We start from the raw sequence: 24387 nt of genomic DNA on the forward strand, positions 1-24387 counted from the left end.
GGGGTCTCAAACTCAATTTACCTGGGGGCCGCAGGAGGCAAAGTCAGGGTGATCCTTGAGTGCAAAGTCAGTAGTAAGCCTTGAACATTGGGGGTGTGTGGCCCAAACAACTAAAACAAAACAAAAAAAAGATTCCTTTAGGGCAGGGCTACAAAATGTTGTACTCGCGAGTTTGAGAGCCCTAAGTTTAGGCCTATGGGTCTGATGAAGCAGGATAACAGCAGAGAAATAATTCACAAGCAGCAGTCAGTTAAAGTTTCATCGGAGTCAGCTTGCTTTTATTCCATGGCCCTGTCTGCCATGCCATTTCCATGGCCCTGTCTGCCATGCCATGCCCTCCCCCCCGCTATGGTTTCCCCCCCTTTGCTCTGCTGTTTTCGGCTGCTTCTCCTCTTTCCTCTCTGCCTCCTGCTTCTCTCTCATCTCCCCCTCAGCCTCACTTTTTTATTCTTTATTTAAAACAGTCTGCTCCATACCAGGTGTGGGTGGGTCTGATCATCCAGGTGAGACTAACATCTCAAAAGAAAGCTTAGGTAAAAAAATGTTGGGGGCAAGGGTCACACTGTTTCTGCATCCAGGGGTCACTCTGGGCAGACTCTTGAGTGTCTTGGGGGACCTTATGAGATGCCAAGGCTCAAATCCAGTTTGGCTTTCTGCAAGGCAAATGCCCTATCCTGCCCGTGGTCTTGGACTTTTAAAGAGGAATGTTCCATTTTAGCCCCCGAACTACTTGTTCTGTTCCTCCTTTCCTTATTAAATTGAGAGAACACTAAAAGTCCTCTTACTGTTTGGTGGGTTGCAGGCTGAGGAAAAAACAAGTGTAGAATAATACTATATTCAGTCCAGGCTTGAATCCATGGGGAAGCTCCTAGTGCATTGGCCATGCCCAAACTTGGTGCCTTCCTTAGTGAGAGGGTCACTGAACAGTTGTGACTAGGCCGAGTCAGGTGACCTGAGGTCTCTAGAGAGTTCCAGTCTCATATCTTATCAGCTTCCTGTGTCCTAGGACTGACCACTGGGTTCTAGAACAAAACTTTAACTTTGTAAAGGCAGCGACTGGGCAAATTTAAGGCAAACACAGCACTAACTACCGTTTACCTTTTCACCTTTTTTTTTTTTTTTTTTTTTTTTGTGGTTTTTGGGTCACACCCGGCAGTGCTCAGGGGTTATTTCTGGCTCCAGGCTCAGAAATTGCTCCTGGCAGGCACAGGGGACCATATGGGGCGCCGGGATTTGAACTGATGACCTCCTGCATGAAAGGCAAACGCCTTACCTCCATGCTATCTCTCCGGCCCCGACCTTTTCACCTTTTAACCTTTCTCTCTTCTAATATTTCTACTTCTAACAGTCTTATCCTCCATTGAAGGCAGAGTTGAGTAATTTTCCTGATGTCACACACTTCTTTTTTTTTTTTTCTGGGTCACACCCAGCAGCGCTCAGGGGTTCCTCCTGGCTCTATGCTCAGAAATCGCTCCTGGCAGGCTCGGGGGACCATATGGGATGCCGAGATTTGAACCACAGTCCTTCTACATGTGAGGCAAAGGCCCCACCTTCAGGCTATCTCTCCGGCACCCTGTCACACACTTCTAAGTGAGTGACTTCAGGATGCCACCCCAGATCTGCCTGACCACAGAGTTTGTGCTTTTAACCACCTCACTAGCTTTCAGTCAGTCCCCTTCGTGTCCATGTACAGTGTCCCTTATTTCCCAACTGGTCATATGCTGTCACCCCACCCCCACCTTCTACATAACCTTACCTGCTAGTAAGACCTGCCCATTTCTGGGAGGGGTCTTTGGGAGGTATCAAGAGGATCACCTCAGGGGCAGGATGAGTATTTGGAGGGGAGATTGAGAGAGATGGAGGAGGAGGAAGAAGAAGCCAGAGAGGTTGGCAACATGGAGGGATAGATGCTGGGCGGCTGAAGAAAGCATGCTTAAATAAGTTTAAGATAGAGGCCACACCTGTTGGCCAGGGTCTGAAGAAAGCTGATGTCTCCTGAAACCTGATTTGCTGTCAGTCTTTTCCTCGAGGATATGCTAAACCCTCAGACATGCCTGGAAGGGCTGGCAGGCACGTGGCCTGGATTGGAGGAGAAAGGCCTCCCTCCATCCATCTCGCCATCATCCACCCCCCGTCCAGGACTTTTTAATACAACAATATGCATCATTCTTTTGTTTGGGGGCCACACCTGACTGAACTCAGGACTTATTTTTGGCTCTGTGTTCAGGGTGACCCTATGTGGTGCTGGGGTTTGAACTCATGGTTGCAGACAAGGCGAGTGCCTTCACTCCTGTACTTTCCTCACCACTCTCCCATACAACACTCTTATCATTCCTTCAATGCCTGTCTTTTTTTCAATTACTTTATTTAAACACTGTAGTTTACAAGGTTGTTCATAATACAGTTTTTATCCAGTTACAAAGTTGTTCATGATTGCGTTACAGTCAGTGTACAACACTCTTCACCAGCGCACACTTCCCACCACTGATGTCCCCAGGTTTTCCTCTCCCCTCTGCCCTCTTCCCTGCCTGCCTCTGTAGCAGACATTCCTGCCTCCTCTGTGCCTGTATGTGGCCAACCCAGCTCAGTTCCCTAAGTACCACCTGGAGTAGTCCCTGAGCACTGCTGGGTAAGACTCAAGCTCTTCCTGCCCCCTGGACCTACAAAGAACCATTTGGAACCAAAGCTGCCCCACAGTTTGAGTGTTGCACCCCATGGACATAACTCACAACAGGAAATTCAGGTGTCTCAGAAGGAATCTCCTATCTTTTTTCCTGGAACATTTATTATTTTTATTTTCAATTTATTGGGTCTTGGTGAGTCATGCCCACTGGTGCTATTGGCGAACCTCAGCTCAGGAATTTCTCCATGTAATATTTGGGGGACCTTGCAATATGGGGGATTGAATCTAGATTTCTTACATGTCAAGCATCTGACCAGCCCTTTAAACTATAACTTGGCCCATTCCTGGATGGTACAGGGGTCCTCAAACTTTTTAAACAGGGGGCCAGTTCACTGTTCCTCAGACCATTGGAGGGTCTGACTATAGTAAAAACAAAACTTATGAACGAATTCTTACGCACACTGCATATATCTTATTTTGCAATGAAGAAACAAAACAGATACAAATACAATATGTGGCCCTCGGGCCATAGCTTGAGGACCACTGGTTTAGAATTTCCTATACCCATGTACTTTTCCTTTAGGGCCAGAAAGATAATGCAGTGCCTGTCTTTTACTCAGCCTAGGGTTTGATCTCTATATACTCCCCAAGTCCTACTGGGAGTTCATAGCCAGCAGTAAGTCCCAAGTGTAGCCCCCAAACCCCCAAAATATAAGTACTGTCCTTTGCAGAAATCTGTTGCAGAGGGACTAATGAATGGGGAGCAGGACTTGCTGCCTTTTTTCTGAACTGCCACAAGATGGGAGTATTTAAAAACTTTATTTTGCATTACCATTAATCTCATGCCCCTATAGTGATGGGCCTGTGTCCCAAGGCCATACATTGAAACTTAGAGAAACAAATATAGCTCTGTTTGAGTGGTGGAATTTGATTCATGTGAGATTGTCAAAGAAAAATGGGCATTAAAGCTGTAAATCTCATATACTGCTTGAGCTCAAACTTGCACAGTACAATGGAAAAGCGTCCACGTCACAATCCAGCATTTCTTTTTTTTTTTTTTTTTTTTTTTTGTGGTTTTTGGGTCACACCCGGCAGCGCTCAGGGGTTATTCCTGGCTCCATGCTCAGAAATTGCTCCTGGCAGGCACGGGGGACCATATGGGACACCGGGATTCGAACTGATGACCTCCTGCATGAAAGGCAAACACCTTACCTCCATGCTATCTCTCCGGGCCCACAATCCAGCATTTCTAATGTTTTTATTCTGCAGCTCTCAAGGGTAAAGCAACATTAGTAATTCTCATGGCTCACTATTTTTCTTTTTTTTTTTTTTTTGGTTTTTGGGCCACACCCGTTTGACGCTCAGGGGTTACTCCTGGCTATGCGCTCAGAAATCGCTCCTGGCTTGGGGGGCGGCATATGGGACACTGGGGATCAAACCACGGTCTGTCCTACGCTAGTGCTTGCAAGGCAGACATCTTACCTCTGGCGCCACCTTCCCGGCACCTCATGGTTCACTATTATTTTGATCTTAGGTTCCAGGTAAGAAAGTCAGTGGCCTATGGGACAGATTAGCTACTATCTACTTCCTCAGATCATTTACTTTACCAGTGAATGCACTGAAAATGTCTTGGAGCAGAAATTATGGTTGTAGAAACCCTGCTGGTGATTGGTGTGATCTAGCCAGAGAGAGAGGACAGAGAGCTTGTGGTTAGTAAAATGTTCTAATGTGAAAAAAAGAAAGGAAGAAAGGAACTTAGTCCAATGCTAAGTACCTCTCCACATGGGGAGTTTCTTCTTGATTTTCTTCTTTCTAATAAACTTTTTGGAAGGAAAGAAAAAAAGAAGAAAGGAAGGAGGGAAGGAGGGAAGAAAGGAAGGAAGAAAGGAAGGAAAGAAGGAAGGAAAAAAGAAAGGAGGGAAGGAAGAAGGAAGGAGAAAAGGAGGGAAGGGAAGGAAGTAGAAAAGGAGGGAAGGAGAAAAGGAGGGAAGGGGAGAAAGAAAAGGAGGGAAGGAAGGAGAAAAGGAGGGGAGGAAGGAAGAAAGGAAGGAAGAAAGGAAAAAAGAAAGGAGGGAAAGAAGAGGGAAGGAGAAAAGGAGGGAAGGGAAGGAAGGAGAAAAGGAGGGAAGGAAGGAAGGAGAAAAGGAGGGAAGGAAGGAAGGAAGGAAGGAAAGAAGGAAGGAAGGAAGGAAGGAAAGAAGAAGAAGAAGGCTGTCATTTGCAAAAAAACTTTGATGCTTTTTAGAGATTCCTGATTCCTGTCCTAAAGATTGAGGAAAACAATAGGCCAAGAGGGAAGGACAAGCCACGAGTTTGGTTGAGATCGGAGGAAGGCTGCCCCCTGCAGCCTGAAAGGCAAACCCAGTCGGACCTAATCCCCAGGCTCTCGTCCTACTTTATCTCTGCTGTTCTAATTTTCTTGCCTGGGCTCATGGCGCCCCTTAGGTCCAAGGCTTTGCAGGTCACTTACCAGGATGAATGAAAAGGTCGAGAGATTCGTCCTAGAGGCTCTGACACAAAATTCTTTTGCCACCTTTTCCTTCTAACTTACCCCAATTTGCCCTTGTTCTAAGTCCAGATCAAAGCCTCATCTTTTTATTTATTTAGGATTTTGGGTCACCCCCGGTGGTACTCAGGGGGTTATTCCTGGTTCTGTGCTTAGTAGTGACCCCTGGAGGTGCTTGGGGTACTATATGTGATGCCAGGAATCAAACCAAGGTCAGCTGTGTGCAAAGCACACATCTTCCTTTTCTGTATTATCTCTGCGACTCTTCTCTGGGACTGTAAAGATGGGATTTTGAGGGTCCCAAATCTGGGTAGGTGCCTGTGGAAACAAGGGATGCGTGGAATGAATGTAGATGATGTCTCCAGCAGGCAAACTATAAACTCTTGCTTCTCAGCTAACTTCTCCGGCTCTGAAACTCTGCATTTCTACCAAGTTCCCTCAGTGTTGCTTTTTGGTATAGCTGTCACTTGATGGACGGCTGATTTCTCCCAGGAACCTGGCAAGAGGCCCTTTTATCTGCCAAACTTTATCTTCGAGCCATTCATGTTCCTGTCTGCAGCATCTTAAAGGGATAATCATCTGTGGGAGTAACTGGTTTTTACCCTATTCAGGATAAATCTTCTTTGCTTGTGCTGGCCACTCATGAACTGGAGGTACCTCTGGATTGGCCCCCTACCCCTACCTATTCTCCACCCATGGTGTGGTCCTTCTCTTCTCAGAGAATCTACTTGTGGTTTTGGTTCCACAGCTAGCCCGTCTGCCCATTGGTATCTTTGCCTACTTGTAGAGAGCGTGTGGTGGAAGTTTTCTTTTTCTTTTTCTTTTTTTTTTTTTTTTTTTTTTTTTTTTTTTTTTTTTTTTTTGGTTTTTGGGCCACACCCGTTTGACGCTCAGGGGTTACTCCTGGCTATGTGCTCAGAAATCGCCCCTGGCTTGGGGGGACCATATGGGACGCCGGGGGATCGAACCACGGTCCTTCCTTGGCTAGCGCTTGCAAGGCAGACACCCTACCTCCAGCGCCACCTACCCGGCCCCTTCTTTTTCTTTTTCTTAAACTTTACTTATTTATTGGTTGATTGATTGGTTTTGGGGCCACACCCAGCAGTGCTCAGGAGTTACTCCTGGCTCTGCACTCAGAAATTGCCCCTGGCAGGCTGGGGGATCATATGGGATACAAGGAATCTAATCAGGTCCCTCCTAGGTCAGCTGTATGTAAGGAAAATGCCGCTGTGCCATCTCTCCAGGCCCCGGAAGTTTTCTGAACCTGTTTTATCTCCTTGTGTAGACTATTTCCTGTGTCGGCATTTGCTTCCAGGCCTTCAGCCCCCAATTCCTGTGGGATGGGGTGATGAGGCTTCCGCTACAATAATCATGTGATATGGGAGATCTAGGAGTATAACTTAAACTTTATAGCTAATCTTTTATTTTTTTGGGGGGGGGCCACACCCTTAGTGGTGCTCAGAGGTTTTTCCTGGCTCTGCACTCAGAACGTACTCCTGGCAGGGTTGGGGAACATATAGGATGCCAAGGATTGTACCCGGGTTGGCCACATGCAAAACAAATGTTCTATCCATTGTACTATCACTTCTATTCCTTAACATTAATCTTAAGGCTTTAAGTCACTCAAAATAAGAAAGCTCAGATTTATCTATCACTTACTATGTGTTGGGCTATAAGTAGCTCTTCTAACTATTACAATAATTGCTTCTGACAGAAAAGCTCAAGTGAAAATTAAAAGAAAGGGCCAGAGCAATGGTATAGCAGGTAGAGCACTTATTTGCCTTGCACGTGAAAAACTTGGGTTCATTCCCTGGCACCCCATAAGATAACCTGAACACTACCAGGAGTTAATTCCTGAGTGCAGAGCCAGGAGTAACCACTGAGCATTCCCAGTGTGGCCCCAAACAAAATTAACTAGATTATGTTGAGTTTTGAGAAAATAAACATCCATTTCTTCATATTTATATTCCAATATTCAGGTATTTCTCTGCCCTGACTGGAAACATTGTATTAAATGTCTCAATGAACATAGATGTCCTCATATAGTTTTAAATTGATGTGTTTTTGTTTGTTTATTTATTGTTTATTTTTTTTTGGGGGGGGTCACACCTGGCAGCACTCAGGGGTTACTCCTGGCTCTACACTCAGAAATCACTCCTGGCAGGCTCGGGGGACCATATGGGATGCTGGGGTTTGAACCACCGTCCTTCTGCATGGAAGGCAAATGCTTTACCTCCATGCTATCTCTTTGGCCCATGCTTGTTTATTTTTGTGCCATACCCAGCAGTGTTCAGGGGTTACTCCTGGTTCTGCACTCAGGAATTAACTCCTGGTGGGACTCTGGGGACCATATAGAGTGCTGGAATCGAACCCAGGTTGGCCCCACGCAAAGCAAATGCCCTACCTGCTGTGCTATTGCTCTGGCTTCTGTTTTTGTGTATTGTGGACAGTTTCTAAGAAGTGAAATCTCTCGGGGCCGGGTAGGTGGCGCTGGAGGTAAGGTGTCTGCCTTGCGAGCGCTAGCCAAGGAAGGACCGCGGTTCGATCCCCCGGCGTCCTATATGGTCCCCCCAAGCCAGGGGCGATTTCTGAGCACATAGCCAGGAGTAACCCCTGAGCGTCAAACGGGTGTGGCCCAAAAACCAAAAAAAAAAAAAAAAAGAAGTGAAATCTCTAGGTCACATGGAAGCTATTATTTTCTGCAGAGGTTGAGCCAGACAGAATTCCCTCCAACAGGACATGGGGCTCCCTTCACCCCACATCCTCACCAACACTGGTTGTTCCTATATTGTCACTGGTGGTTACATTTCCTTGGTAATATGTGGCCATGCATACTTATTCTTTTTTTTTTTTTTGTGGCTTTTGGGTCACACCCGGCAGTGCTCAGGGGTTACTTCTGGCTCCATGCTCAGAAATTGCTCCTGGCAGGCACAGGGGACCATATGGGACGCCGGGATTTGAACCGATGACCTTCTGCATGAAAGGCAAACGCCCTACCTCCATGCTATCTCTCCGGCCCCACATACTTATTCTTATGCCTACTGGCCACTCATATTGTAAGGGTTTGAGTTGACCATTCCAGTTTGCACAGAGTCAAGGGCCACCTCCGAGAATGCAAGGTGCAAAAGGGGTTTATTCGGCTAGCCAAGGCCCAAGTCTCATTCAACTAGTGGAGTTGACCAGGGCCCCGAATCAAATCTTCAAGCAGTTTATATGGGCCCTACATTATAGGACTTTACGGGCTTCAACAACTGAAGCATTTCATTGGTTAATAAAAGCAGTTCATCCTGACCCATTTCCATTTGCACACAAATCACATCATGTCTTAGAATTGATGTCCCAGCTCATTCCTGACTCAACTTTGTGTCAAGGGGTCCTTATCTGGAGAAACATTTGGACCCACCTAGTTCCTCTATTTCAGCAGAACAGGGAGGGTCTTGCCCTTTAGAGGGGACATTTTATGGTTTTATCTTTGGGCTAACAACCTCTACCTAAGGGTAAGTTATAGAGTGGAAAAATATTTTACAGTGGCTTTACTGGGGGCTTGGGCCACCTTGGTTCTAGGCCCAGGGAGCTTTGGTTCTCACAATATGTCTTCTTCAGGAAATGTCTGTTCAGATTCTCTTCTCATTTTTTGAGCAGGTTACTGGTTTTTATTGTTGAGTTTTGTGCAGGCTTTGCTTTCTCTATGGACATTATCCCTTTATGTGATGTCTGGTGTGCAAGTAGTTTCTTCCATTCAGTTGGCTATCTTTTTATACCAACTCAAGTTTCTTTAAATCTATATAAAGTTTAATAGTCATAAACTAATGACTTTTATTTTTATCCCAAAAAAGCCAGTTTGTATTTCTGAAGTGTAAATAGTAGTTTGTTTTTCTAATTTAGCAACTGGATGAAGACATGCATCAAAAAATCGCAAGGGAAATGAACTTGTCTGAAACGGCTTTCATCCGAAAATTAAACCCAACAGAAGACTTTACACGAAGTAAATCTGCATATTTTTTGGTGTGTGTGGGAGGGGGAGGTGGTTGGGGCTTATTCCTGGCTTATTCCTGGCTGTGCCGTTATTCACGAATAATGGTCCCTGGTAGGACTCTGGGACCGTATGTGGCTCTAGGGCTCAAATCTGGATTAACTCCATGCAAGGCAAGTGCCTCTGTACTATTTCTTCAGTCCCTAAACATGCCTTTTAATGCCAATTTAAATGGTTCCCAGAACATTTTCTCTAATATTTCTGGGAAATTTGCCTTACTCCCTGGAGGAGAAGAAGAATCAAATTTTCAGTTTCTCCAGGTGTGTGTGAGCGTGTTGGTTAATTTGAGGACATCAGCTCCAGATCCAGCCCTGGGGAGGGGGTCCAAGGCTGTTTCCTTACACTTTATTCCCTCTTATGCAACATATTGATTCCACGAGACCCCCTTGTAAGCAGACGAGTGACCTCTTCTCTTCTCCTCCTCAGGTGCCCACTTCGGACTGAGGTGGTTCACGCCGGCCAGTGAGGTCCCGCTCTGCGGCCACGCCACCCTGGCTTCTGCGGCTGTGCTGTTTTACAAACTAAGTACCGTCCTCTCCTCCCACCACCCTTACTCACCCCACGGCCAATGGTTCGAGACAGTTCTCACCCTCCTGTCCGTGGGCCTAAGGCAAAGGGCTGGAGTGGGAGCAAGAGTGTGGGCCCAGGCTGTGGCACATGCCAGGCACCCGACTGGTCGTGGGCATGATGACAGTGACAGGCAGTTCCCGAGGGATGAGCGCCGGCAGAAGAGACCACTCAGAGTGAGGCCTTCTTCAACAGGAGCTGTTATGGTTTTGTGAAAATGATGTTTTCTGGGGCTGGAGAGATAGCATGAAGGCAGGGCGTTTGCCTTGCGTGCAGAAGGATGGTGGTTCGAATCCCAGCATCCCACATGGTCCCGTGAGCCTGCCAGGAGCTATTTCTGAGCGTAGCCAGGAGAAACTCCTGAGTGCTGCCCGGTGGGACCCAAAAACCAAAACCAAAACCAAAAAAAAAAAAAAAAGAAGAGAGAAGAGAATGATGCTTCCTGGTCATTTTCTGGTGTAGTGGACACTCCCCAAACAGTGCTCAGTGAGCATCCTGGGGCCAAGCCTGCTACCCTGGCTGCCCCCATAGGGCAGGTCTGTGTTGGATTCTGGCATTACTGCTTGGGACCAGAGGTTGGGGGGAGGAGGGGAAAATGGGAGTGACCTGCGGCGATGGGCCAGCCCTCCCAAGGGCTACACCCAGCGATGCCTGGGGACTGTGCAGAGCTAAGGATCAAACTCAAGCCCCTGCATATTTGAGGCTCTGTCCCCAGACTTTATTAATGGTTTAGAAAACATTTTTTGGGGCCAGGCGGTGGCGCAAGAGGTAAGGTGCCTGCCTTGCCTGCGCTAGCCTTGGACGGACCACAGTTCGATCCCCGGCGTCCCATATGGTCCCCCAAGCCAGGAGCAACTTCTGAGCACATAGCCAGGAGTAACCCCTGAGCGTTACCGGGTGTGGCCCAAAAACCAAAAAAAAAAAAGAAAACATTTTTTGGTTTGTTTTTGGACTATACTCTGGTGGTGCTCAGAGTTTACTCCTGCCTCTGTGCTCAAATATCATTTCTGGTGAGCTTGGGAAATTAGATGAGATGCCAAAACTTGAACCCAGATCATGCAAGGCAAATGCCCTACCTACTTATTATCGCTCTGTTCCCCTGCATCCCTGCTGATGCTTTTTTCTTTTTTTCTTTTTTTTTTTGGGCCATACCCAGCACTGCTCAGGGGTTACTCCTGGCTCTCTGCTCAGAAATTGCTCCTGGCAGGCAGGGGGGTTGGGAGGGACCATATGGGATGCCTGGATCAGCCACTTGCAAGGCAAATGCCCTACCACAGTGATATCTATCTGTCCCCAATGCTTTTAAAAGATAACTTTAATTTTTCTTTGAATAAGGATAAGCAGACATGCTCAGATATGGTTTAGGAACTGGGTTTTGAAAAATAAAAATGGCCTTAGTGAAATTGAGTCTCGTGTAAAGTCCAGGTTGGATGGTGTGAAGCGCAGGCCTAGAGAGGAGGCCGACCTTGCAGTCTCCCACATTGGGGAGTTTTTGAGGAAATCAATACTGAAGTCAGCATTGCTCCTGAGTAACTGTGCAGACTGGGAGGATGCTGAGCACCCCTGAGTGTGCCTCCGGTGCCCACCCGGAGCCCTGCTGGGCCACTAGACCAAGCACCGACCAGCCCATGGTAGGAATGTTTACTCAGAGGAGCCCCTGGGCTAGACACTTGGTAGAGTGTCACTTGGTAGAGTGTCTCTGAAGGCCCTGGATACTGGGTGCCTCCAATTAAAACATTTGGGGGTGCCGCCTTCGAAGTTTTGTTTCAGGTTACAGAGAGTAACAGGTAGGAGCTGGGATCGGAAGCCACGTGCTTTGGTGTCAATCCAAGAAATGATTTTCTTGGCCCCCAAGGTAGAAGCTGTGAGGATTTCCCCTTCGCTAGACAATCCCTGAGGACCAGAGAGGACCTTGCAGCAGTGGTCAAACATGGACAAACAGGAGCAAGACGGATTTTCTTATTTCTTGGTTGCTTCTCAAGCATTTTTCTGACAAGTGCACTTTTTTCTTTGCCCAGAAAACATCAACAGCACTCTGACCTTTGACACTCTGAGCGGGGTACTCAAGGCCAGGAAAGTGGAGGATGGCATCGTCCTGGACTTGCCTCTTTATCCAGCCAACCCTCAGGTCAGCACTTTCTCCTTTCCCTCCCTCTCTTCCTCTTCCCTCCCTCCCTCCCCCCTCCTTCCCTCCCTCCCTCCCTCCCTCTCTCCTTTCCTCCCTCCCTTCCTTCCTCTTTTTTCCTTTCTTTCTTTTTTTTTGGAGGGGTGTCACTCAAGGGTTACTCCTGGCTCTGCACTCAGAAATCACTCCTGGCTGGCTCCGGACCATATGGGATGTTGGGATTCGAACCACTGTCTGTCCTGATTCTGCTGCATGCAAGGCAAATGTCCTACTGCTGTGTTATCTCTCTGGCCCTCTTTCTTTTCTCCTTCCTTCCTTCCTTCCTTCCTTCCTTCCTTCCTTCCTTCCTTCCTTCCTTCCTTCCTTCCTTCCTTCCTTCCTTCCTTCCTTCCGTCCTTCCTTCCTTCCTTCCTCCCTCCCTCCCTCCCTCCCTCCCTCCCTCCCTCCCTCCCCCCTCCCTCCCTCCCTCCCCCCTCCCTCCCTCCCTCCCCTCCCTCCCTCCCTCCCTCCCTCCCTCCCTCCCTCCCTCCCCTCCCTCCCTCCCTCCTTCCTTCCTTCCTTCCTTCCTTCCTTCCTTCCTTCCTTCCTTCCTTCCTCATATTTTTGGGCCACACTTGGCAGCTTTCTTTCTTTCTTTCTTTCTTTCTTTCTTTCTTTCTTTCTTTCTTTCTTTCTTTCTTTCTTTCTTTCTTTCTTTCTTTCTTTCTTTCTTTCTTTCTTTCTTTCTTTCTTTCTTTCTTTCTTTCTTTCTTTCTTTCTTTCTTTTCTTTCTTTCTTTCTTTCTTTCTTTCTTTCTTTTTTTTTGGTTTTTGGGCCACACCCGGTGACGCTCAGGGATTACTCCTGGCTATGCGCTCAGAAGTCGCTCCTGGCTTGGGGGACCATATGGGACGCCGGGGGATCGAACCGAGGTCCGTCCTAGGCTAGCGCAGGCAAGGCAGGCACCTTACCTCTAGCGCCACCGCCCGGCCCCCTTTCTTTCTTTCTTTCTTTCTTTCTTTCTTTCTTTCTTTCTTTCTTTCTTTCTTTCTTTCTTTCTTTCTTTCTTTCTTTCTTTCTTTCTTTCTTTCTTTCTTTCTTTCTTTCTTTCTTTCTTTCTTTCTTTCTTTCTCTCTCTCTCTCTCTCTCTCTCTTTCTTTCTTTCTTTCTTTCTTTCTTTCTTTCTTTCTTTCTTTCTTTCTTTCTTTCTTTCTTTCTTTCTTTCCTTCCTTCCTTCCTTCCTTCCTTCCTTCCTTCCTTCCTTCCTTCCTTCTTTCTTCATCTTCCTTTCTTTCCTTTCCTTTCTTTTTTAAAAACATCTTTATTTAAGCACCATGATTAGAAACATGCTTGTAGTTATGTTTCAGTCATAGAAAGAACACCCCTCCTTTACAGTGTAACCTTCTCACCACCAATGGCCCCCATCTCCCTCCTTTTTATTTCTTTTCACCTAGCTGTGCTCAGGAATCACTCCTGTCAGGGCCCAGAGGACAATAGGTGGTCCAGTAAGGGTCAGACCTGGGTTGGATTGTGCAAGGCAAGTGTCCAACCTGCTACACTATCTCTTTGGCCCTTTAACTATTTCTTTCCTTTACTTGATTTTGGATCAAGTAAAGCCCTGGCTGTGCGTAGGGCTTACATCTGGCTCTGTGCTCAGGAGGCATCATTTCTGATGGAGCTTGGGGAACCATATGTGGTGCCGAGAATTAAACCCAGGTTGACCTTGTGCAAGACACACACCCACCCACTGTCCCCCTTTCTAATTATTGCCATAATGGTGCTCAGCCAACAGCCTGCTTGTTCTACAGTGACGCTGTCTTGTCCCCCATCTAGGACTTCCATGAAGTAAAGGACTTGATAAAGGTGAGTGAAAAGTCTTATCTGTGCTCCTGTGATCTGGTCATTTGTCATTGTTCAAACAGAAAGTCAGATCCCTCAAGAGAGGCCTTGCCCAGTCTAAACAACCCAGACTTAGCTTGGATGAATAGTGACAGTGCATTGGAGGTTTGAATTTCATTTCATTTTTTTTTTGGTTTTGGTGATCCCAGCTGGCAGTGCTTAGGGGTCATTTCTGGCAGGTTGTAGGGGCCCTTGGGGGTTGGCTGCATGTAAGGCTAGTGTCTCACTCCCTGGACTTCATGAGTTTGAATATTAATTGGTGAAATGGTAGATTTCTCAACTATTAGCTTCCAGGCTAATAGTAGAGTGGAAGGGGGGAAGGTGAGGGCTGCAGTGAGCCAGGCAGAAAGTGAAAGCAAAGAGAGAAAACTACCTAGTAGCTGTTAGTGTCCCTCAATTCTACCCTAGAGGCAGGCACAGAGATCAGGTGTGTGCTTCGATGGTGGGAGCAGGGAGGCAGGGGCACCTTGACAGAGAAGTTAGTCCTGAGGGCCTGACATCTTAAAGGGCTCTCTGTGAGGGAGGGAATAAATAATAAGAATGAAAAGAACGGGCCCGGAGAGATAGCACAGCGGTGTTTGCCTTGCAAGCAGCCGATCCAGGACCAAAGGTGGTTGGTTGGAATCCCGGTGTCCCATATGGTCCCCGGTGCCTGCCAGGAGCTATTTCTGAGCAGACAGCCAGGAGTAACCCCTGAGCACCGCCGGGTGTGGCCCAAAAACCAAAAAAAAAAAAAAAAAAAAAAGAATGAAAAGAACATCTTTGAGAGCCAGTTGCATTAGAACTGTAACTGCAACTGTCCCACAGAAGATCTGGGAGCCACTGTTGTCCTCCCCTTGTGGGCAGCAAGATTCTCAGAGAATCTCCAACTGTGGCATTGAGGATAATTTTAGTGTTTGACCTTGTCTAAGTTTTCAAAGCGTCTGAAGAAGCACCATGGGCTCAGTTCTGGCATCTGTGAATGCTGATTCCTAAAAGCATTCATCCGATTGCCAGGCAAGTGGAAGGTACCATATTTATTTGAGTATAACGTGCACTCATGTATAACGTGCACCCCTAATTTTCTATTAAAAATCGGTAAAAAAAAAAAGGGGGGGCGGTCAGGTGGCGCTAGAGGTAAGGTGCCTGCCTTGCAAGCCCTAGCCAATGAAGGACCGCGACTGCGGTTCAATCCCCCGGAGTCCCATATGGGCCCCCCAAGCCAGGGGCAATTTCTGAGCGCTTAGCCAGGAGGAACCCCTGAGCATCAAACGGGTGTGGCCCAAAAAAAACAAAAAACAAAAAACAAAACAAAACAAAACAAAAAAATCGGTATAAAATTTTGTTTCACACCAAGCATTGTAATTGACAAAAAACGTTGTTGAACACGTGCAGCCATGATAAAAATCATTTATTGACAACGTAAACTGGTAAAACACAATACCAAACTAAAATGACCAGTAGCAATATTTATTTAAAATGCTTCCAAGTCAGATTCATCATCAGATCCACTAAAGAGTTGTCCCCATCCTTCTCGAGTTAATTTTTCATCAGTGTCCCAGTTGGCAGGAACATGTTTCTCCAGTTTCTTTGCTTTCTTCTGAGTCTGAATTCCACAGCAGGTCGTCTTCTGTGCCCTCCCTTTTTTGCTGATGCCTGTCTTCCAAAAACTCTGGATGATCATTTCTTTTGGTATGTCTTCCCATGATGTTTGAACGCAGGATGTCACGAGAGATAAGCCAGTGCAAACTCACAATTCGCCTGCACCCTCATTGGACCGGCCGCCACTGCCACCCCACCCCAGCCCTCGTTTATAACACGCACCCAAACTTTGATTTCTTTATTTTGGTAAAAAAAAAAATTATGCGTTATACTCGAATAAATACGACAATCCTAGTGTTAGATTTGTTCATGACAGAAAGAACGTCACCTGATCTCTCTGAGACTCAAGGTCAGTTTGGAAAATTTAGAAAATTTGGAAAATGAGGCGCTGAGAAGGGGTTTTAGATAGAGCGATAAAGTCACTTTATAGGCCTAGAACCTGGCAATACAATCCCTAGCTGAGAATTAGATTTTCAGATTGACTTAAAAATCCCTGTTCTGGGCCGGGTAGGTGGCGCTGGAGGTAAGGTGTCTGCCTTGCAAGCGCTAGCCAAGGAAGGACCGCGGTTCGATCCCCCGGCGTCCCATATGGTCCCCCCAAGCCAGGGGCGATTTCTGAGCACATAGCCAAGAGTAACCCCTGAGCGTCAAACGGGTGTGGCCCAAAAACCAAAAAAAAAAAAAAAAAAAAAAAATCCCTGTTCTATGGGCTGGATCTCCCTTCAGGGATGGAATAGGTGGGATCTGACTGCAGGAATCTCTGCAGTCTCGTCTCTGCAGAGAAAGACGTTGGCCCATCAGATCACAGACACACAATCGCAGCACAGACCTGGGATCTGGCGTAGTCCAGGCCCTAGAGAGGGGCAGAGATTCTAAAACCTTAGCTGGACAACTGCCATGGGATTGTCATCTTCTCTGTGGGCAACTGGATGCCTCAGGATGATTAGAGGGGTTTTTGTCAGTCACCATCCGATCTCTCTCAGAACCGCAAGATGTTAAACAATGATTTTTTATTTTGCCATGTCCTGCCATGCTCGAAGGTTACTCCTGGCTTTGCACTCAGAGATCTCTTCTTCTTCTTTTTTTTTTTTTGTTTTTGGGACACACCCGTTTGACGCTCAGGGATTACTCCTGGCTATGCGCTCAGAAATCACCCCTGGCTTGGGGGGACCATATGGGATACCGGGGGATCGAACCGAAGTCCATCCTACACTAGCGCTTGCAAGGCAGATACCTTACCTTTAGCGCCACCTTCCCGGCCCCCTCTTCTTTTTTTAAACTTTATTGATTAATTGGTTTTTGGGCCACACCCAGAGGTGCTCAGAAATTGCCCTGGCAGGCTGGGCGATCACAAGGGATGCCAGGAATCGAACCGGGTCGGTCCTAGGTCGGTTGCATGCAATTAAATGCCCTACCGCTGTACTATCTCTCCGGCCCCAGGGGTCACTTCTAATGGGGTTCAGAGAACCACATGAGGTGCCTAAGACCAGACCTGGTTTAACCCTGTATAAGGCCAGACCTTGCCTGCTGTTCTGTTTCTCCAGCACCTAAAAGACCCACTTGTGGACACTGTCCACCTCCGCTCTCAGAAAAGCACAAGCCCTGTTCAAAGCTTTTTTGGTGGCAGGAATCTCGCTTCCTCTGGCAATAACTTGAGCCCCCAAATTTGAACTGAAACACGCTTTGGGATGTACAGTGCTGGTATGTCAGGTCCACGCAGACACTCATGCAATGTAATTCCCCATGGAGAAGGCAAAGGGTTTGACCCTGAGCTCATTCTTGAGGACCTTTTGCTCTGTCTTGCAGACAGCCCTCGGGGACACAGTCGTCCAGGACGTCCGCTATTCTCCAGACACCCGCAAACTCCTCGTCCGCCTCAGTGACAACTATGACAGGTGAACCAGACTTGCCACCTTGCCCACACTTGGTGAAGGCCGCTACCCAGGTCCCAGGTGGGAGTGGCCTGGCTGAGCCGTGTTCGGTGAAAATATGGCTTAGCTGCCCCCAGAAATGTATCCCAAGGGGGATGGCGTCCCCACTCGTGCCCCCTTGCCCGCTGAGCCCCCTGTGAAGTTCGCTTCACAGCAGGGGGCTGTGGGACCTGTGCCTGTCTGTGTCCTAATCCGCTCCATTTCCCAACAAGGTCCTTCCTGGAGAACCTGAAGGTGAATGCGCAGAGTCTGCTGCAAGTTGAAAACACGGGGAAGGTGAGGGGACTCATCGTCACCCTGAAGGGAAAGGCCGGCAGCCAGCCCCAAGCCGTGGACTTCTACTCTAGATACTTCGCACCGTGGGTGGGGGTGGCTGAAGACCCCGTGACAGGTATTTTCTGACTCGGTCCGGAGTGTTACACAGATGGAGGGTGGAGTGACTTTGCTGTCATCCTTTTTTTAAATTTTTAATCTTATAATGTCTTTATTTAACACCATGATTACAAACATGTTTGTAGTTGGGTTTCAGTCATAAAAAGAACACCCCCCTTCACCGGTGCAACCTTCCCACCACCAAAGCCCCATTTTCTTCCTCCCCCAACCCCTGCCTGTATTTGAGACAGACATTCTATTTCTCTCTCATGATCATGATTGTTGTTGGTGTAGTTATTTCTCTATCTGCATTCACCACTCTTTATGGTAAGGCTTCATATCATGGCCGGTCCTTCCAGCTCTCAGTTCTATTGTCTCTGGGTGTTATTACAGTAATGTCTTTTATTTTTCTTAAATCCCACACATAAGTGAGATTATTATGTGTCTATCTCTCTCCCTCTGACTTATTTCACTCGGCATAATTAGTTTCCATGTCCATCCATGTATAAAAGTTTTCATGACTTGGTTTTTGCATAATATTCCTTTGTGTATATGTACCACAATTTCTCTAGCCACTCATCTGTTGTCAGGCAACACTAATCATCAGGGAGATGCAAATCAGAACAACAATGAGGTACCATCTCTCGACACTGAGAGACTGGCACACGTCACAATAAACAAGAACAAGTGCTGGCAGGGATGTGAGGGAAAAGGAACTCTTATTCACTGCTGGTGGGAATGCCATCTAGTCCAGCCTTTATGGAAAACAATATGGAGAGTCCTCCAAAAACTGGAAATGGAGCTCCCATATGATCCAGCTATACCACTTCTAGGGATATACTCTAGGAACACAAAAATACAATACAAAAATCCCTTCCTCACTCCTATATTCATTGCAGCATTATTTACAATAGCCAGACCCTGGAACCAACCCTGTGATCCTTCTGATTGTGGACTTTGAGTTGATCAGGGCTTACTCCTCATTCTGCACTCAGGGATTAGTCCTGTGGTCTCGGGGGACCACACTCATGCCAGGGATAGGTCCTGGGTTAACTGTGTGCAAGGCATGTACCCTACCTGTTGTACTATCTCTCTGGCTCCAGAACTATTAATTTTAATAGTAATAACAAAACTGGGTCCTTGAGTCAACACCTCCAGGGGTTCCTTTTAAAAAATTCCGGAATTGGGCAGGAGCCATGCACAGCGGTAGGGCGTTTGCCTTGCACCTGGGGCAGCCGACCCTGGACAGACCTGAGTTTGATCCCCAGCTCCTCTCTGTAAAGTCACGTTCTCTTGGAGGTGGGTTGAGGTTTGATTCCCCCAGAGCTCCCAGAAAGAAAAGGCAATTTCCATTCCCCTATCCAACAAGGACAGGGAACGCAGTTCCAATCGTATAGATCCTCGGGAAATAATCCACACAGACAAGAGGGTAAGAAGAGGCCAGAAGGTCGGAAACAAAACCCTTTACCAACTAGCCAGCTGCTCCTAATCCTGGACTCGCTTGCCTGCAGTCAAAAGGTCTTTCCCTCCCTGCCTTTCCTCCAAACAGCGCCCCCTACCTTAAAAGGGGGGGAGTGGAAAAGCAGGCAGCGAGAACAGATACAAAAGGAATATATAAAAACCTCAAAAAATATATAACAAATATAAAATGTATAAAAATGTATAAAACCTCACACTCTCCTCCCCTCCCTTTCCCTCTCCTCCCCTTTCCTCCCCTCTTCTTTCTTCTCCTTTTCTTTTCTTTTTTTCTGTTCACACCTAGCAATGCTTGGTGCTATTCCTACCTATACACTCAGGAATTATTCCTGGTGGGTTTGAGGGAACCTATGCCAGGAATCAAACTCAGATCCTCTGTGTGCAAGGCAAAGGCTCTACATGTTGTTCTCTCTCTCTGGCCCCAGAATTACTATTCTTTTGTCTGTCTGTTTGTTTGGTTTTGGGAGCACTCTCAGTAGCACTCAGGAGTTACTTTTGGCTATGTGCTCAGAAATTACTCCTGGCAGATTGGAGGGACCATATAGGATGCCGGGGATCGAACCCAGGTCAACCACATGCAAGACAATTATCTTGCCGCTATGCTATTGCTCTGGCCCCAGAATTAGTCATTTTATTTATTATTTTTATTTTTTTGGTTCTTAGGCCACATCCAGTGGTGCTCAGGGGTTACTCCTGGCTATGTGCTCAGAAACTGCTCCTGGCTTGAGGGACCATATGGGACTCCAAGGATTGAACCAAGATCCATCCTAGATTAGAACGGGCAAGGCAAATGCCTTACCGCTTGTACCACCGCTCCAGTCCCAGAATTAGTCATTTTAATAGTAATAAAAAATACTCCTTTACCTGATGTACTATTGCTCCAGTTCCTCTTGTTTTTCCTTGTATATGTGTTGTGTGTGTGTGTGTGTGTGTGTGTGTGTGTGTTCATCCCTTGTTTCCACTCTCCGATGTGGTCATGGTAACATGATGATTAAGTCACCTGTGGTAGTTGATTGTAATTGCTTCCAAATTCACTACAAAGTCGCCCTTATTTTGTTGGTAATTACAGCGTAATTTTTCTTTCAAGGCTCTGCACATACTGTTCTCAGCAGCTACTGGTCCCAGCAGCTGGGGAAGAAAGAGATGCGTGGTAAGATGCTCTTTTTCAATTTAATTTTTTATTTGCCTGATTTTAAGAGAATGTCTTCTCTTAAGTACTGCCCACTTGAAGATGTCATAAATTGCTGTGTATTACCCATGTGAAAAGGATTTGTGAGTTCTTTTCCCTGGAGCCCCTCATTCCAAACACCCTCTGTCCAGAACACCTCCTGCTGCTCTTTCTCCTAACACACGGGCACCTTAGGAGGTTAAGTGCTGAATAACATTGGCCAAATGAACTTAACCGGTTGTATGACTTTGGCCAAGTGAGGTGATTTATAATGTCATGAATTGAGGGAGGAGGTCACCACATTTTAGTATCTTTCCCAGTCACGCACTTAAGTTGAACAATTGTTTTCCTTTTTATTTTTTTCTATTTTTTGGGGGGGGGTGGATTTTGGGTCACAGCTGGCAGCGCTCAGGGATTCCTCCTGGCTCTATACTCAGAAATCGCTCCTGGCTGGCTCTGGGGACCATATGGGATGCTGGGATTCGAACCACCATCCTTCTGCACGCAAGGCAAACACCCTAGCTCCGTGCTATTTCTCTGACCCCAAGTTTTGGTTTTTTTCTTTCTTTTTTTTCGAACAGTTGTTTTTAAATCAAGAACCCTAGAGATGAATTTATTAGATGGAAGCCAATAGCAACTACGCAGCCTTTTATAATCAAAGTAGGGGTGTCTCTACAGAACGGAAAAAAAAAGGTTTAGCTCAGCTGGAAGAGTTCGGTGGAAAGGAAATGAATCCGGGGTAGCACGGAGGCTGCTCTCTTAGCTGAGACTCGTTGCTCTCAGGAGCACTGAGCTAGGAGAAGGCTGAGTCTCTCTCTCCCTCTCTGTCTGGGATGTGGTTACTCACTAACGCAATGAATGGACTCCCATTTGCCTACTCAGAGCTGCGACAATGGGTCCCAAACAACTCTCTTTATCAGCTTACCCTGTTAGTCTATGCCTCTCTCTCAATTTTTTTTTCTTTTCTGAGTGGTGGGTGGTGAGTGGAGTGGGGTGGGTGGTGGTGGGTCTCTATTTTTTAATTATTTATTTTTGTTTTGGGGTCACACCCAGCAGCCATCAGGGGTTACTCCTGCTCTGTGCTCAGAAATCACTCCTGGCAGGCTCGGGGGACCATATGGGATGCCGGGAATCGAACCCAGGTCTACCACTTTGCTATCTTTCTGGCCCCTCTGTCTATGTTTATATATCTGTGCTGACTCCTAGTGAGAGCTGAGGGCGTGGGAGCTGCTGGTGGGTGTAACTGGAGCATTCCAGGAAGAGGGTGAGGAAATGGCCCAGGAGAAGGGAAGATGCTGAGCTGTGAGTGCTGTGAGTCCAGCTTCCTCTGTGACTCTCGGTCCCCAGAAGGCAGGGACTGGGGTGGACAAGTGGGGGAACTTCCACATCATCTTGACCGTGGAGGCTTCTCGGGCTCCTGAGAAGTTTTGTTCTGCTAATCTTCACGGAGGAAATGCTTTTCATTTGTGACTCATTTTGTATTTTCTCCAGCCTTTCAGTGCTCCCTCCGGGGAGGAGAGCTGGCGATCTCCCTGCGCCCCGATGGACGAGTCGACATTCGGGGTGGCGCTGCAGTAGTCTTAGAGGGCACCCTGTCGGCCTAGACGTGCACAGCTGCTCCCTGAAGGACCAGGATTTTCTGCAGAGAAAGAGACACCAGGGCCACCTTTAGAAGGCTGACCAGAACAGGAGAGGCTTAATTCTGATGATTGAGATTGAAAAGTGATAATACATAAATAAAAGTTTATTTTCTTGCAGTACTGGTGTGTGTGTGTGTGTGTGCGCGTGTATGTGCGCTCACAGGCACAGGTGCATATGAAGCCCAGGACCCCACTTGTGAGAGGTATAAGCTCTGTCACTGAGACACATCCCTAGTTCCAAAAAGAAGATCATGCATGGACTGGGGCATTTGCTTTGCATGTGACTCACCTGGGTTTGATCCCCGGCATCCCGTATGATCCTGTGAGCACCCCAGGAACAAATCCTGAGTACAGAGCCGGAAGTAACCCCTGTGCAAAACAAAACAAAATAAACAAACAAAAGGGGAGATGAAGTGTTTTCTGACTAAGGCCATTTTGACTTTAGTAATGAGTAAATTTTAAATATTAGTATTTCAGTAACAGAATCAGAATGTTGTGACCTTCAATTCTGTCAATCACAGGGTGAGGAATACACTTCCGAGGAACCACGTTGTGGTGGTGTGGTGGGGTGATTGGGACCTCCCCCTGCTCAGGACACACAGGCGGCTGGGGTGGAACCAGGACCATACACTCGCAAGACCTGCTCTCTACCACTGAGCCATGCCCTATGGGCTCCTTCACTTTTGTTTTTATTTATTTATGTTTTTGTACCCCAATTCACAATCCAGACCAGGCAAAGGGCCTGTGTTGAGGTGTATATGGGGTGCATTTACTGTATCTCCTCTTTCTATACAGTCAGTGTAAAGAACACAGCCTGTGGCGCCCGGAGAGATAGCACAGCGGCGTTTGCCTTGCAAGCAGCCGATCCAGGACCAAAGGTGGTTGGTTCGAATCCCGGTGTCCCATAGGGTCCCCCGTGCCTGCCAGGAGCTATTTCTGAGCAGACAGCCAGGAGGAACTCCTGACCATTGTTGGGTGTGGCCCAAAAAACCAAAAATGAAAACAAACAAACAAACAAAAAAAAAAAAGAACACAGCCTGTGGTAAGAATTGGGAGGCCTTATCTTTTCTTTTTGATATATATATATACACAAAAAAATCCTTCACCAGTGCAACATTCCCATGACCAATATCCCAAGCGTCCTTCCTCCCCACCCCACACAGGCCTGTACTCTAGACAGGCTTTCTACTTCCCTCATTCAGTCCCATTTTGTTCTGATAGTTCTCAGTGTAATTATTTCTGTGACTGCACCCAACAATCTCTGTGGTGAGCTTCATGTCGTGAGGACCTTCCAGTCCTCCTCTATTTTGTCTCTGAGAATCATTACACAAATATTTTTCATTTTTCTCAAAACCCATAGATGAGGGAGACCATTCTGTGTTTATCTCTCTCCCTCTGACTTATTTGTTTTTGTTTTGGGGCCACACCTGGTGGCACTCAGGGATTACTCCTGGCTCTGTGCTCAGAAATCGCTCCTGGCAGGCTCGGGGGACCATATGGGAAGCTGGGGATCTAACCCAGTTCTGTCCATTCTGCTGTGCTATCACTCTAGCCCCTCTTTCACTTTTGTTAAGGCATGCAGGGATGCATGTTGTGCCTCCCTTGGCAAAGCCATCAGTAAGAGTTGATCCGCTTCAATGCTTTAACTCAATGAGTCCTCAGTGGCTCAAAGATCTAACTTGGAGACACCCTGCGGGATTTTCACCCAGTACCAGGTCTCCTCGCTTGCCCCAGGGGAGTCATTTTATGGAAAGACGGCTAACCAGGCTGCACAGACCTTATCTCGTTTTGTAAGATGATCTCATGAACTCCTTAAGATCAGTTATTTCCCGATGCTCATTAGGGGTGTAAACGGATCCCTTAGAGATCCCGCAGCTTTCTCCTGCTGGTCCCTTCCTGCTCACTTCCTCCAGATCAAAGGCTGGGCAGCATCTAGGTACCGTTTTTTTTCTCACTCGATATGCTAAAGCTTAGCTGGCTGGTGCTTAAATAGTGCCTTAGGACTAGGTGACATTGTTGTTGTATTATAATAAAAATAATATGATAAGGGCCGGAGAGATGGCACAACGTTCATATGGCTGACCTGGGAGGGACCCGGTTCAATTCCCGGCACCCATATGGTCCCCCCAAACCTGCCAGGGGCAATTTCTGAGTGCAGAGCCAGGAGTGACCCTCCAGCACCTATGGGTGTGGCCCAACAACCAATCAATAAACAAAGTTAAAAAAATACGAAAAGGGGTTGGAGTGGTAGCACAGGCGGTAGGGCGTCTGCCTTGCACGCACTAACCTAGGACGGACCACGGTTCGATCCCCCAGCGTCCCATATGGTCCCCCAAGCCAGGGGCGATTTCTGAGCGCATAGCCAGGAGTAACCCCTGAGCGTCACCGGGTGTGGCCCAAAAAGCAAATAAATAAGATAAAAATAATATTATATAATATATTCTATTAAATATAATATAAATTACATTATATTTATTTATTTTATTT

At 47.0% G+C, this 24387-nt stretch overlaps 1 protein-coding gene and 1 non-coding gene across 2 annotated transcripts in view; one reads left to right on the forward strand and one right to left on the reverse strand.

Annotated features, from left to right (window-relative positions):
* Positions 1-21877, forward strand: part of PBLD (phenazine biosynthesis like protein domain containing) — a 28258-nt gene extending 6381 nt beyond the window's left edge. The window contains exons 2-9 of the mRNA XM_049790503.1: positions 9015-9114; positions 9589-9687; positions 11748-11857; positions 13667-13696; positions 17120-17208; positions 17457-17635; positions 20180-20242; positions 21752-21877. Of these exons, the coding sequence (XP_049646460.1) occupies positions 9015-9114; positions 9589-9687; positions 11748-11857; positions 13667-13696; positions 17120-17208; positions 17457-17635; positions 20180-20242; positions 21752-21864 (783 nt within the window). The 3' untranslated portion in view covers positions 21865-21877. The remainder of the gene's footprint in view (positions 1-9014; positions 9115-9588; positions 9688-11747; positions 11858-13666; positions 13697-17119; positions 17209-17456; positions 17636-20179; positions 20243-21751) is intronic.
* Positions 21878-22603: 726 nt separating this feature from the next.
* Positions 22604-22734, reverse strand: LOC125995635 (small nucleolar RNA SNORA51). Its single transcript, XR_007491128.1, has one exon. It is a non-coding gene; the product is annotated as a small nucleolar RNA SNORA51 (small nucleolar RNA).
* Between the last annotated feature and the right edge of the window lie 1653 nt (positions 22735-24387).

Source organism: Suncus etruscus, chromosome 17 (genome assembly GCF_024139225.1).
Source record: "Suncus etruscus isolate mSunEtr1 chromosome 17, mSunEtr1.pri.cur, whole genome shotgun sequence".
Taxonomy (NCBI): Eukaryota; Metazoa; Chordata; class Mammalia; order Eulipotyphla; family Soricidae; genus Suncus; species Suncus etruscus.